Source organism: Sebastes fasciatus, chromosome 1 (assembly GCF_043250625.1).
Source record: "Sebastes fasciatus isolate fSebFas1 chromosome 1, fSebFas1.pri, whole genome shotgun sequence".
Taxonomy (NCBI): domain Eukaryota; kingdom Metazoa; phylum Chordata; class Actinopteri; order Perciformes; family Sebastidae; genus Sebastes; species Sebastes fasciatus.
The window spans coordinates 5,350,464-5,363,963 of NC_133795.1; the positions used below are offsets into that span (position 1 = coordinate 5,350,464).

A 13,500-nucleotide genomic window follows, 5' to 3' on the forward strand; every position below is an offset into this window, starting at 1 on the left:
TTTGGTGCGTTTAAGAGAGATGACAAGCAGCTTGAAAACAGCTGAAGAGAACATTTGCATTCTGAAAAACACTCAGGGAAAATAAAAGGTTGTTTTCCTTAAAAGCACTGCCTAACTACAATATGCCTTTTCAGGATAAAGACAACCCACCATCAAACAATCTAGAATATGTTATATTAATAATAAAATCTTGCTCTCAGCTGAACTTGTGTACTTTGAACTACATTTTCCATCATGTGACAAGGCTGCACCTGCTGCTGCAGTGATTCACCAGCACCCCCTGCAGCCAGCTCCAAGGAGCATCAGCAGCACATAATATGGAAATCAGGCATGTTAGTCCTCAATGCTGCCATTCATTAGCCTTGTCCACAACTGACCAGAACCCACATTGGTCAGGTCATGCTCAGCCCAAGTCTGACGCTTTGTTACACTTTCCATCCCAAGCCTGGCCAGGTTTGCATATATGACCCTGTTACCACGCTGGAGCCCGATGGGATAATGAAAAAGGGATGTTCAGGCAGATAATAAATGCCAGTAACAACACTGGATCAAATTGTTCCGACTATCAAATGGGCAGTTGTAGGCTCGAGTTGGTTAAGTATAGCATTGAGGTTACACACATATGTTGGGGTCTTGTGGTGTAACAGTGTTGATGGTTAAAATTGCCAATAATAAGTTAATTTCCTACTTGTGAAAACATGATTTTGTACAGAAATGGTTGTGCTTGGGTATTGTATTAGAGGTGGTATAGTTTAACAATTGGCTTGGTGCAGTTATGTAACTTACAATAGGAATCTAGCTGGATGGTTAACAGCTGAGATTTAGATTGCTGGAGCTTTGAAACCTCACATCTTGCTTGTTTGAGTAAATACCCAAAGAACAACAGTCTTGTTGGGACTTGCAAAGTAGCCTACTTTCACTAAAAGTGCCCTAAAACAGGCAACAAGGGGCTTGAGACTGAAGATGGTGTAATAAGATGATGCGTCACTCCATGAAAATACAGAGTTGAATTAAATTAAATTAAAAAAAACAAATAAAATGAAATACTACTACTACTACCACTAATAATAATAATAATAAAAATAAAAATAAAGAAAATAATAATTAAATAAAATGAAATTGAAATTTTACAAAATAAATAAAATAATTATAAATAGATCAAATTAAATGTTAACATTAAAAGTGCTAAATTTGTAAAAAATGGAAATGAATAACTGTTTTTTTGTTTACATTTTCATTTTTATCTATCATTGTTGTAAGTCTATGGTACGACGGTATGATGGATTATTAGGGCCACATTGAGGAAAATAAATAAATCAGAGATTTCGAGAATAAAGTCATAATATTATGAGAATAAAGTCATAGGTTTACGAGAAAAAAGTCGAAGTATTATGAGAATAAAGTCATAATATTATAAAATAGTAATTTTACGTGTTATTTTCTTTTTTTCTCGTAAAGTTATGACTTTATCTCGTAACATTACGACTTTTTTTCTCGTAATATTACGACTTTATTCTGGAAATCTCAGATGTTTTTCCCTCAATGTGTCCCTAATACTCCATATTACATTGTCTCTTTGGCCCTCACTGCATTAGACTTATATACTATATACTTAGACTATAAACTGTGTTACCTTCATCACAATGAGCACATGTTTTGCGGCTCCAGACAGAATTGTTTTATTTTGTTTTTGCCTAAAATGGCTCTTTTGATAGTAAATGTTGCTGACCCCTGAGCTACATGATGGAGAGAGACTGCTGCCTGGAGATTTGTGATTCAGATCAAGTACCCGAAAAAACAGTCAGAGTGAGGTCTCTCTCTTTGTTGCTGCTCTCTGCTGGGATGAACCGACTGCGTCGTTTCTCACCCAGCAGTGACGCAGCGACGTCACCAGTCGGTAGGCGGAGAAGCGGTAGTCTCTGCTCGGTATCTGGAGATAAAGGGTGCTTTTTACTGCACAGATTCATACAGCAGATATATAAACAGGTTAGCTTCATTGTGCCTGCTTATAATGTCGGTTCCTGCAGGAGAGACAGATGTTCAGATGGACAGAGGAGCTCTGATGAGCGACCAGACTGTTTCCTCTGAAAAAGACATTGACATCGACGAGAAAGAGTTGGAGAAGATCACAAAGAAACAGCGAGAAGAAGAGACGACCACGCTGCCTCTGCATTCACCTTGGACCTTCTGGCTGGACAGGTAATATTCAGTCGGTGTGTGTTGAGTTTATAACCCAGGAAGGAGAGAGGAAAAACAATATGAGTCCAAGGCCACATCTTTCTAGGCCTCCAGGAGCAAATACAGCGGGAGAGAGTTTAACTCATGACTCTTTACTATGCCGTTAGAAAGTTCACATGTTCACAGGTATGTTGTTACCTGAGCTAATGCAACATGCGTAACACCGTGTTTCTTTACTATTCAAACATGTAATTGAAGCTACTTTAGCTCTGTTTCCTAGTGATGGGAAGTCCGGCTCTTTTTAGTGAGCCAGATCATTTGGCTCAGCTCACCAAGAAGAGAAGAGCCGGCTCTTTCGGCTCCCAAACGGTTCTTCGTTTTCTGCCTTTTTATAATTCAGCCAAATTTAGCTTTAGCTGTTTTTATTTTTGATTAGTATGTTTGCGCATATATCACTTAAAGGGACTGTTTGTAAGATTCAGAAATGCTTGTTAACAGTGACACCTGTGGCTGTTAAGTCAACGAAAGTCAGCGTCGGGCTTGCGCTGGCTCGCTCTAAATAGACATGAACGAGCATCGCTCAAAACAGTGAGGCGACACACGTCAGCTAAAACCACAATATCACTATATTTCACCTGCTTGGAAGTAATGTTAGCTGACCAGACGAAGGTCTCTCCATGAATCAATGCTGATCCTAGTGTTGGCTTTTCCTGCTTCAGCGAGACACTGGGAGGGAGGCTGAAGCAGGAAGAGAAACGTTATCGTCTCCGACCGCAGCAGGGAGACACCAGAGTTTTGGTCGGAGACGATAACGTTTCTCTCTGCGGAGCCCCGTCACTTCAAAAGACACGGAAAACCTCTGTTGGTCTGGAGGAGCTGCAGCAGTTATTTCTGCACAAACGTCCACTGTATATTTACTAGATATTCTCTGAGCTACAAAGTCTCCTGCAGTGTGTAGTGTGCGCGCATGAAGGTGAGGTGGAGCCAGAACGAGCGCGGTGTGTGAGTGAAGGCAGGCAGGCACAGGAGCAGAGTACAGCAGAGACTCCGGCCCTGGAGACGAAAGCTTCGGTCTCCCCCACGTACTACGACCGCTGCCAACACTGTTTTGCAAGATGGGCTTCACTAGATAGAACCAAGAGGTTTTAGTGCTTCTGTGTAGTTTGTGTTGGAGTTTGATGGTACGTGTCCACGTGGAGTCTGAACAGCGTAGCCTCACGCGAGCGTGCATATGCGAGCGCGCCTGGGAAACCGACCTGGTAGATTTATACGTGTATAAAGTTACAGTCCCTTTTGGATTATTCAATATAATTATACTAAACCCTATAATTTCCTGGATACCATAATTTTTCATGCTGCTTCGTTTTCGACTGTCACTCATCTTGTCTGCTATTTCCGCACCACACTCCTCTCTCTCTTTTTCTTCTCCTCTGGAGTGCCCGTGGCGCGGAGAAGATCGTCCTATCATTCTGCCTTGAATTAATTAAAGAAAAAAAACTGCTCTCGGACGGGAGCCGGCTCCCATCGTTAACTTAAAAGAGCCGGCTCTTTGAGCCAGCTCGTTCGCGACCGACACATCACTACTGTTTCCCAGCAGGGGGGCCTGAAAAGGGTTAGGGTCCAAAAAAGTAGCACAGCTAAAGAAAACAGAGTCCATCTTTTTCTAGTAGCCAAATACTAGTATACTGTAGGTAAGTTAACACCGTAGCTAATGTTAGCCACCGTTGCTACGGATACGGTCTTATCAAAATAAGAGTCCTTGATGCAAAGTGTCTACTAGTCTTTCCGTCTCTTTTTTTATGAGATCATGGGATTGTTGCATTTGTTTATTGTTTTAACCTTCCGCCTTGGGGGGCAAAGGTTTCCAAAGGTTGGATGACACTGAGGTTATTATCTTTTGTTTACTCAACGTGATGACTTGAAAGAAGGAAATATTAATGAATAAACTCCTGAAACCTGAGTCCCCAGTCCACAGACCCATTAAGTCTGAAAGAATTATAGCCAATTATCTATTTAAAGTTAATCAGAAACTATTATGACAAAAAAATCAAGTAGAGCTGCAATGATTAATCAGTTAGCTGTCGACTATTTTGATAATCGAATAATCGGTTTGAGTAATTTCTATAGAAAAAAAATGAAAAATTCTCTGATTCCAGCGTCTTAAATGTGAATATTTTCTGGTTTCTTTACTCCTCTACGACAGATAACTGAATATCTTTGAGTTGTGGACAAAACAAGACATTTGAGGTCACTGATCAACATTTTCTGACATTTCATACACAACAACTAATCGATTAATCAAGAAAATAATCAACAGATTAATTGACGAAGCAAATAATCGTTAACTGCCTATTATCAAATAAATATGTTGTATTCCCTGTTTCTAGCCTTTCAAGTGAGAAGATTTTATTCTTTTCTGTGTTTTATATGATTTTAAACTTGGGATAGACAGACATTTTTTGCTATTTTAACGGTACAATATATGTCACGATATAACATGTTTTATGGTAGTTCAATAAATGAATAGTCTATATGAAATAACTACATGGTAAAACCTATTTTTGTGTACTCCTGTGTGAATTAAATACTTAAAATAATAAAAAAAAAATGTATTTTCTCATTTAATTAAGAACTTTAATGCAAAATGAACATAAAAAAATGGGAAAATGAATAAATATTTCCAGCTATACACTGACTATGTTTACATGTATGCACACAAATACGGAGTAATCAGATTTAGACAATAGTTGGATTTAACTGAGTTTGATCACATTTTCTGAAAAATTTGAGTTAGTATGTGCTTATTATCAATTTAGATGCTAAAATTGTGTATCACAATATTTTGATATATGATTTCACCACGATACGATTCCATTGAAAGACGATAAATCATCATATTGAATTATCACCCAGCCCTACATCATAATCATACATTTGGCACTGCTGTTGGGGCTATTTTATCAAAAACTAGATTGGAATAGTAATTATTATCCCGTAAAAGTCGTTGTTGGTTTAATCCCTGTATGCATCTATATAGACATGAAAATAGGCTCCTTGAAGATGAAGTGATTTTTTACTAAACCTCTCTTTAATGTAGAAAAACTCTCTTCTAAAGCTCGTCAACTCTCATTAAGCAGCACAGTCAGCTTGTGTCTTCCCTTGTTCCATCAGTTTATCACTACTGTGGGCTAAAACACTTCTCTCTTGTTCTCCTAGGTCATTACCAGGCGCGACGGCTGCACAATGTGAATCCAATCTGAAGAAGATCTACACCGTGCAAAGTGTTCAGGTGAGATTTGGTCGTGGGCTTAAAGAGCTTTCATCATCTTAAGAGCAAATAGATCAAGTGCATGACTTGGCCACGAGTCAAATTTTTTAAAGAAGAGCTTCCTTGATTCAAGGGAGGAAATACATCGTTGATTTGCACTTTAAGCTACAGTAGGTGGAGAAACAATGGAACCATTTCATCCTGAAAGATGATCATGGAGTGCATCAGCTTTTCCTAGTGATATTTAAACTGAATTGTAACTATTGTTGCTGCAAATGTGTAAAGTTCTTGATGATTAACATGTTGTCGTGTGGCAAAAGTGTCAGTATCCTCTGATCTGTGTGTCTACTATACACTCTATGTTGCAGTGCATGCGTTGCATGCGTATGTTGTTAAGGGGAAGTCAGTGTATTGTTGTCATGGGGACTTTCAGCAGGTAAACTATTGTAAGCATCAGGTTTGTCCCAACACAGAATTGAAGCCTGCTATCTGTTAATTCATTGACATTTTGATATAAAGATGGATATTACACAACAGCCAAATCTAAGTTAGTAATATTTTTTTGCGAAGGTTTTTAAGTTTTGCTTACATGTAAAACATAAAAAATGAAACAGGCTTCTAGTTTCAGTTTGAATAAGCGGAGTTCCAGTAAGTCAAACTCTTATCTTATCGTGTTCGTTGTAATGATTGGGACAATAAAGCTAAAATCCAAAGCTTTCCACAGGAAGTCACGTGAGAACAATGACAGATGTTTATGGTTCTAGGGAAGCTTTCTATAACAAAACCTGGATAATATATGAACAAGAAAAGTGTTATATAACCGGGCTTATGTTTGATTTGATTAAAAAACAAACAACTTGTAAAATGCTTTTGCTTTTAGCATGTTGGCTATTTTTGGGTTTGGCTTTACTGGCATTGTCAGTACTACAGGATTCATCTGCAGGGGTGTCAAATTCATTTCAGTTCATGGGCCACATGCAGCCATTTGATCTCAAGCGGGTTCTACCAGTAAAACCATCGCACAATAACCTATAAATAACAATGTGTCCCTTTCTTTTAGAGTAAAGAAGTACAAGTACATTCTGAAAACGTTAATGAACAATCCATTTACAAAACTGATGATGAACAGCCTGAGATTTCTTAAGAAAAAATACGTGCAATTTCAACAATATGTCTCAGTTTTTCCACATTCAGTCAGTCTACTCACCGTCATTGCATGTGCATTATAATTTATAATTCACAGTGGATGTACAAAGTCTGTACTGAACTGAACAACAATACTTCTTTATGAGTCAAACAACTTGTCGAGATCTACAAATTCTTTAAGATAGAAGACAGAAGTTCTTTTGTACTGAAGATGCAGATTGACGATGTTTTGCACAATATCCAATGTCTTTAAATATGATGAAAAAATGATGATCACAATAAGTATTCATTGTTGTTTCACAACAGTAACTTTGTTATGGAGCTTTAAGAAAGGAAATCGACTCTTTTCAACATGTTGTTTTTCTGGTTACAGACGTTCTGGAGTGTATACAACAACATCCCTCCAGCCACAGCCCTGCCCCTGAGATGTAGCTATCACTTAATGCGTGGAGAACGGAGGCCACTGTGGTCAGTCTATTATTATTATTGTAAATATTATGATTATATTCCTTTACACCATTATGAGCAGACTAACTAGCTCAGGCAGTAACTGGCATGTAATGTAATAACTTGTTAAATGTCCAGTTGCATTGGACATACAAGAAAAACTATTACAACAGAACACCCACTCAACTTTAAAGGGATATAAAATATATTTAAGTATGTCATAAAAGCTTGAATAGTTACATTGTTTTATTTTGTAATCATTACATCGTCATCATTATTATTATTATTATAAGACCATCAGTTAAACATGTTGCATGCTAATTTGTAATACATACATTTAAAGTTTCTGATGGGTATTTTTGTATTGTGATAACTTTTTACATTATCCAACATTTAGCTCTGTCTCTTTAATTCATTTGAAGTAAGTGTTTAATGTAAAGCTGGTAACTCGGTTAGGATTGTATCAATTAAACATTTTTTTTTACACCAACAGGGAAGAAGAAAGCAACGCAAAAGGAGGAGTATGGAAGATGAAAATACCAAAAGAAAGCACTGTAGGTGTTCTGCTTCGTTTAGCTACTTTCCACATAATATTATAAATACCTGAATTATTAATTAGCTCCTCTGTTGTTCTTGCTTCAGTCTGCAGTTTGGAAAGAATTGTTACTTGCTACTATCGGAGAGCAGTTTGCAGATTACTGTGCCTCAGGTGAGCTACTATAAATCCTTTACATGATATTTTAGGTTAGTGATTTTAGAAGAAATATGCTTTTTTTTTCTCCAGTTAAAGAAGTTGCAGCATTGAGTTTTTATTTACTGTCTGGTTTGTCTCCTGTGTCTTTTATCCAGACGATGAGGTTGTTGGCGTCAGTGTTAGCGTTCGGGATCGGGAAGATGTTGTACAAGTCTGGAATAGCGATGCTTCTCTTGCTAACGAAGCGACTATCTTGAAGAGAGTCTATGAGCTCCTCCCGCACATAACTTTTAAAGCTGTTTTTTATAAGTGTAAGTATGCATATTTTTTTCCACTTACATGTATTGTACCTGTTGGATTTATAAATGGAAATCAGGGATGTTGCTCGGTACGCGTCCTACATCTCTAATGCATTAACATCTGAAAGGACGCCAGCTATAATGCCTTAGAAGTATGACGCTATATACGTAGAAAAAATACATGGTTGGATAACTGTATAGGAATGGCCGTAATGTTCAATGTTTAATCTTCACGCTGCTTCAGTGAAGCAATAGCGGCATCTCCAGGAAGGTCAAGTTCGTTAAATTTTGGTGGTTCAATGTCCACGATTTGACGAAAATTCATACGGTCTCCTTTTTTCGATAGTGATATATTATAGCTAAAAAACTGAAATTAATTTGTTCTTTTTATCAGCTTTTTTTGCCCAGTCAATATTGTTTCAGTTTAGTTTTAAATGATTTGACGTTTTTATTTAGTTTAGTTTTCTAAAAATATTTATCACTGCAGGAAACACGGGTTTCTAACATTACAATTTGTCATGAACACAAATTTTATTGGGGACCCATTCAAATGACGACCTGTGGGTCCCGGAGACTCACTACATTGAAAACCAACATCTCTGGGAAGTGAGCTTAAGCTCCACAGATGTCAGAAACTATCAAGAGTCAAGTCAGACTGTAGAAAAAAAAGTATATATCTGTACTGCAGATTGAAGTATGCACATTTCAAAGACATAGTTCCAACCAGAGCATGCAAACATACCAATCGATGATTAAAGGAGTGTACATGGCTGTAGGCTAATCAGGGCTTTAATGCCCCCCATATGCCCTCATACCTGCTCCACATAACACATCCACATACTCTAGTCTTGTCAATACAGGTACAACATTATAATGAGTTGCAATGTAAAGTGATGAGTTTAAACTGGTACATCAGCAGAAAACAGAACAAAAAAAGTAACCCTGTAGTCTCATGCATGTAAAGTGATGTTTGAATGCCTAACAGAAGGGTTTTTTATACTCACCATGAATCACTTTGACTTTTTCAGCTCACATGGAACATCATGCCTTTGAAGGAGGACGCTCAAGACATTAAATGATTGTAATGCACTTTCTTTTTTTTTTTTTTAACCTGAACTCTGTACCTGCCTTTACGTACTGAAAAGGCGCTGTCCACGACCTAATCAAGGATATTGTTTTGCATTCAACAAGGAAATTGTTATCAATATATTTTTATAACTTTTAATGACTGATGCCTTGTTTTGATGTGGGTCCTATAAAAACTCTGAACTCTTCAGAGAATGTAAATCCAGCATAAATCTCATCATCTGGAGTTCATTAGTTCATGTTGGTTTTACACTTCCTCCTATACTGAACTGCACTGTCACGGTCCCGTTCTCTGCACGGCCCAACGGACCTCCACAATTTATCCCTGGTATAGAGGTAGCAGCTACATAATTAGTGTGTTTTACTGTTTGATATGTGAGATATCTCTATTCATTTCATGTTTTAATTAAGTCAGCTTAGTTGGTGCCAAAGCACTTTTCTGCCGTTTAAGAAGTTTGGTGTTTTTATTCAGCTGGAGTTTGTCCACTCCTGAGGATGGAGTGAATGTCCCGTTTGGTTTCTTGAAACTTCACCAACTGTACATCAAATTTAGAATCAGGGTAACACTTGGAAATATTGCACATGACTACCTATTCCAATCACAGTGTCCCTCAGTTATAGAGCCATCATAGGGAATCAGAACGTATCCCAGCGTAGATATATGGCCCCAAGAACCTCAGCTTTAGTTAAACCCATCCTGAAAGGTGCCTCTTTGAATGTTCTCCGCCACATTTGACATTTCTTTTAATACATGTGTTGAAAGTAGACCCTCTGCTCTCCCAAATGGGGTCAGGGACTGTTTAGTGTATTACTCTGAAGAGATACTGCACATTTTTGTGCTCAACTAGTGTTGCTCCGTAGTACTTGTCTGTACTTGTTTCCCCTACCGGTATGTATCTAGTTTGCTTAACTGGACGGTGTCCTTATAACCAGAGAAGAATGCAGCATTGTTTGCTCTGAAGGAAGTAATCATGAGTTCATGCTATTCACATATTTAGCATGATGTGTACAATATGTCAAATTTCATCGTTTAAGGTGCTCTATTCGTTATCCAGAGCATTAATATAGCAGCAAACAACTATTAGCTATGTAAAGATATAGAGGAGTAATGTCTACCTGAGCAGAGAATGAAGTTACTCTCCCTCTGTTAGCGCGGAGCCGATAGAAATGCTCCCAATCTCCCATTTAGCACCTTTAAGAAAAAGTCAAATGTGACAGATGTAGCGAGTTTCAATAGTCACTGAGTCAATTTATACTGCTGCTTCAAGGACAAGTACACTTAAACCAGAAGTTACACTGACCTCACCTATTTGAGAATGTCCATAATGATAAATAGCATCATTGTTAATAGAGAAAACAGAAAAGCATATTTTTATACCAGCTCCCTTTTACAAATCTGGGACGTCATCGCCCAGATCGAGTTACTAACACAGTTCTACTGTTACTGCAGTGTAGGCTCCAGTATCTGAAAGCTTCTGGTATTATTGTACATTACACCACTTTTATAGTTCAACTTTGGACTGGTTGATGAGTTAGTCATAAGGGGGACAATATTTCCTTTGTAAACATGATTTTTGCAGTGACATGGACAAAGTTAATAAAATGGAAATGGAAAATGCAACTATCATGTGTGTTTCTTCTGGCACAGTACAATCAACAACAAATAGGAAAGGACAGTCATTCTGGCGTGGGGTCTGTGTGTGTTAATACCTCAGTGTTTCAGCATATTTCACTTATGCCAATCTATAAATTGCTGATTCATCACAATTAATTGTACCAGTTGCACAATATACTCTTACTGGTATGTCTGCTTAAGATGTGAAATCCCTTACTAAATAAATCTAGTAAAGGTCAGGAAAGCAGTGAGTAGCACTGGCTCTGGAATTAAAGTAAGACCATTGTTTGAGCACCCGATTCGACTGTTATCAGACCATTAAAATATGCGCTATCGGTCGATAAGCACCATAAATGTGGGTCATTAGGGGCCTAATACACATACTACATTGTTAAAGTGGAAGCGAAACTTAAAACTAAAACTGAATGAAACGTCACGTTTTGAACACAAACAAAAATGCTTCTTTAGGTTTAGGCAATAAAACTACAACTTCTTTAAGTTTAGGCAACAAAACTACAACTTAATTTCTCTAGGTTTAGGCAAGCATCGGATTTTGGCTTAAAATAACTACGTTTCAAAAGTGAAACTTGTCGATCCTGAGTACAAAGACAACTACATGTTGTTGGTTTCTCATGAGATCCAAACCTCGGTCTCCTGATGTGAATACCCTGTGTTTCACCCCCGACCTCCACCCTATATGGAGTTTCACGCCTGACTTCTGCTCCTGTCATAAATACTACGGTCGCTAGAGGTCGCTGTCGTCTTCTTTTTCTACCTTCTTTCGGTGATCTACCATGTGAATAGGTCATAAAACCTACTAGTGGATGTAGTAGGCCCCTATTGCTCCACATCTGTGGTGCTAATAGCGACCGATAACGCCTATTTAATGGCCTGATAATAGTCTAATCGGCTGGTTTGAGCATGTTTCTGAATTTACAGTTAATACAAGATTGATAACCTCATGTTTTCATTTATAAAACCACTTTTTGGCCTCAGTTTGTTAATCTGCCTTTTTTTACAGCATACATTTTGATTTGTCATAGTAGAAAAAGAACAGGTGTTTCTAATAACATTAACGATGGCTCCATCCTATTGAAGTGTCCCAGTAAACCATGACAGTGTGACAGTGAGCCAGCATGACTCTAAAACTGAAACAGTCAAATGGATTTAAGCCAACCTTGATTTTTATTTTTTACACCTGTACCATGTCAAAAAATTTATTCAGTGAAAATTATTAAAACTTGGCCACATGGGGGCAGCGCATCAAGCTGGAAACACAACATTGACATTATCTCCTTAAAAAGTTAGAAATTGAAATGGTCCTACAGGACCTCTTCTCTTTCACCCCAAAGAAATTATGTATATTTGCAACATGCATTATTATCAGGATAGGTAAATGGAATAACACCTACTGAACTGTTGTTGAGTATGGTAAGTTTGTGAAAAATGTAATGTAAAAAAAACCAACATATTCAGAGATGATTTGTTGTGAAAAAATAAACTTTAAAAAAAAGTATTTATTTGTGATTTAATGATAGAGAGTTAAATTAATGAAAAAACATGTTGACACCAATAAAACATTTTCATGTTTGACTCATAAATTTGAAGAAAAAAACTTGGTGCAATCCTTTATCTTGAAATTCTCCTTATAAAGCTTTATCTTACAAAAAGTAAGACCTTTTTTATTTACTTGTTTTTTAATTTTTTTATGACTAAATGAAAAAAATGCCATGCCACATCAACCACTTACAACTGCAGAATGGTGGACGAGGTATCATCTACTCTAGTTTCTGATAGTTCTTTCCTGGTCATTATCTGTACAGCCTTCCTCCCTTTCATTACACGCTGAATGCTGCAGCCCCGAGCAGCAAAGGGGGGAAAACACCGTATGAAAGCCATCCTTCCCCCTTTGGAAATCAAGAGGAGCTCCTATTCATTTGCTTGATTACCTAATTAACAGAAAGCTAATTACTTTGTTGTGTGCACGCGTATGTGTGGAGAGGCCGTTACGTAACTGATAGTGATCCTCAATTAATTTGTAACTACACTCCATCCAGTCAGGGCCTTAATCCGCACAACACATCACCAGCGCGACACCAACATAACACGATAGTAAATCCAGACCCGGACACGAGGCTGCTGGGCTCCGCTGAGCTCACACATCCAGTATTGACATGCAGATCGAGCCACTGAAGAATTAGACAGATCATGTGTTAGATTGTCTTCATAAAGCTGTACATACATTAGAGTTTCTCTCATTAATTACACCAGACAATCATGTTTACAACCTTTTGAAAATAAAAGCTGCAGTAATCCTATGAAAGACTGGCTCAGTATACAAATCATAGCAAATCCTGTTAGGAATATAATGGGAGTGATGTTATAGCATATAAGAGATAAAATGTCATGAAGTAGAAGAATGTCTGAGTAAAACAGACACGTTAAAAAGCCATAAGAATATTTCAGCAGTTGTTTTCCCTCAGGGGGGTCAAAAGGTCAAATCTTTCATCTATGTTTTTAAAAATCATAGATTTAAACTATGAAGTTCTGGCTCAGGCTGTAGGTGTGTTTCCTGCTGAAGAAGATTAATTATACACACATCAGAACAGCATCAGTAAAGAAAAGTGTAACGCCTACACACTACTCCATGCCATGATATTTTTATTGCCTATGTTTCAATCCTACTTGGGTCTTCATCAAGTCAAAGTGTTTGAAAAGTGGAAACCACGCCGATATTTATACATCCAGCAAACCAAGAGGCAAACAA

At 37.7% G+C, this 13,500-nt stretch overlaps 1 protein-coding gene across 1 annotated transcript; it reads left to right on the forward strand.

Moving 5' to 3' along the window:
• The first annotated feature begins 1,864 nt into the window (after positions 1-1,864).
• LOC141775000 (eukaryotic translation initiation factor 4E type 3-like) lies at positions 1,865-10,739 on the forward strand. Its single transcript, XM_074647938.1, has 7 exons — positions 1,865-2,199; positions 5,395-5,467; positions 6,966-7,060; positions 7,533-7,593; positions 7,682-7,748; positions 7,889-8,044; positions 9,061-10,739. Exons 1-7 carry the CDS (start codon positions 2,012-2,014, stop codon positions 9,105-9,107), a joined length of 687 nt encoding a protein of 228 aa, XP_074504039.1. The 5' UTR covers positions 1,865-2,011; the 3' UTR covers positions 9,108-10,739.
• The last annotated feature ends 2,761 nt before the right edge of the window (positions 10,740-13,500 follow it).

What these genes read in the sequence shown, in the direction of transcription:
- LOC141775000 (XM_074647938.1), top strand. Translation starts at nt 2,012, where the DNA reads ATGTCGGTTCCTGCAGGAGAGACAGATGTTCAGATGGACAGAGGAGCT. An exon ending in GGAGAACGGAGGCCACTGTG is followed by an intron (nt 7,061 to 7,532) that starts GTCAGTCTATTA and finishes TTACACCAACAG; the next exon opens with GGAAGAAGAAAGCAACGCAA. An exon ending in AAATACCAAAAGAAAGCACT is followed by an intron (nt 7,594 to 7,681) that starts GTAGGTGTTCTG and finishes TTCTTGCTTCAG; the next exon opens with TCTGCAGTTTGGAAAGAATT.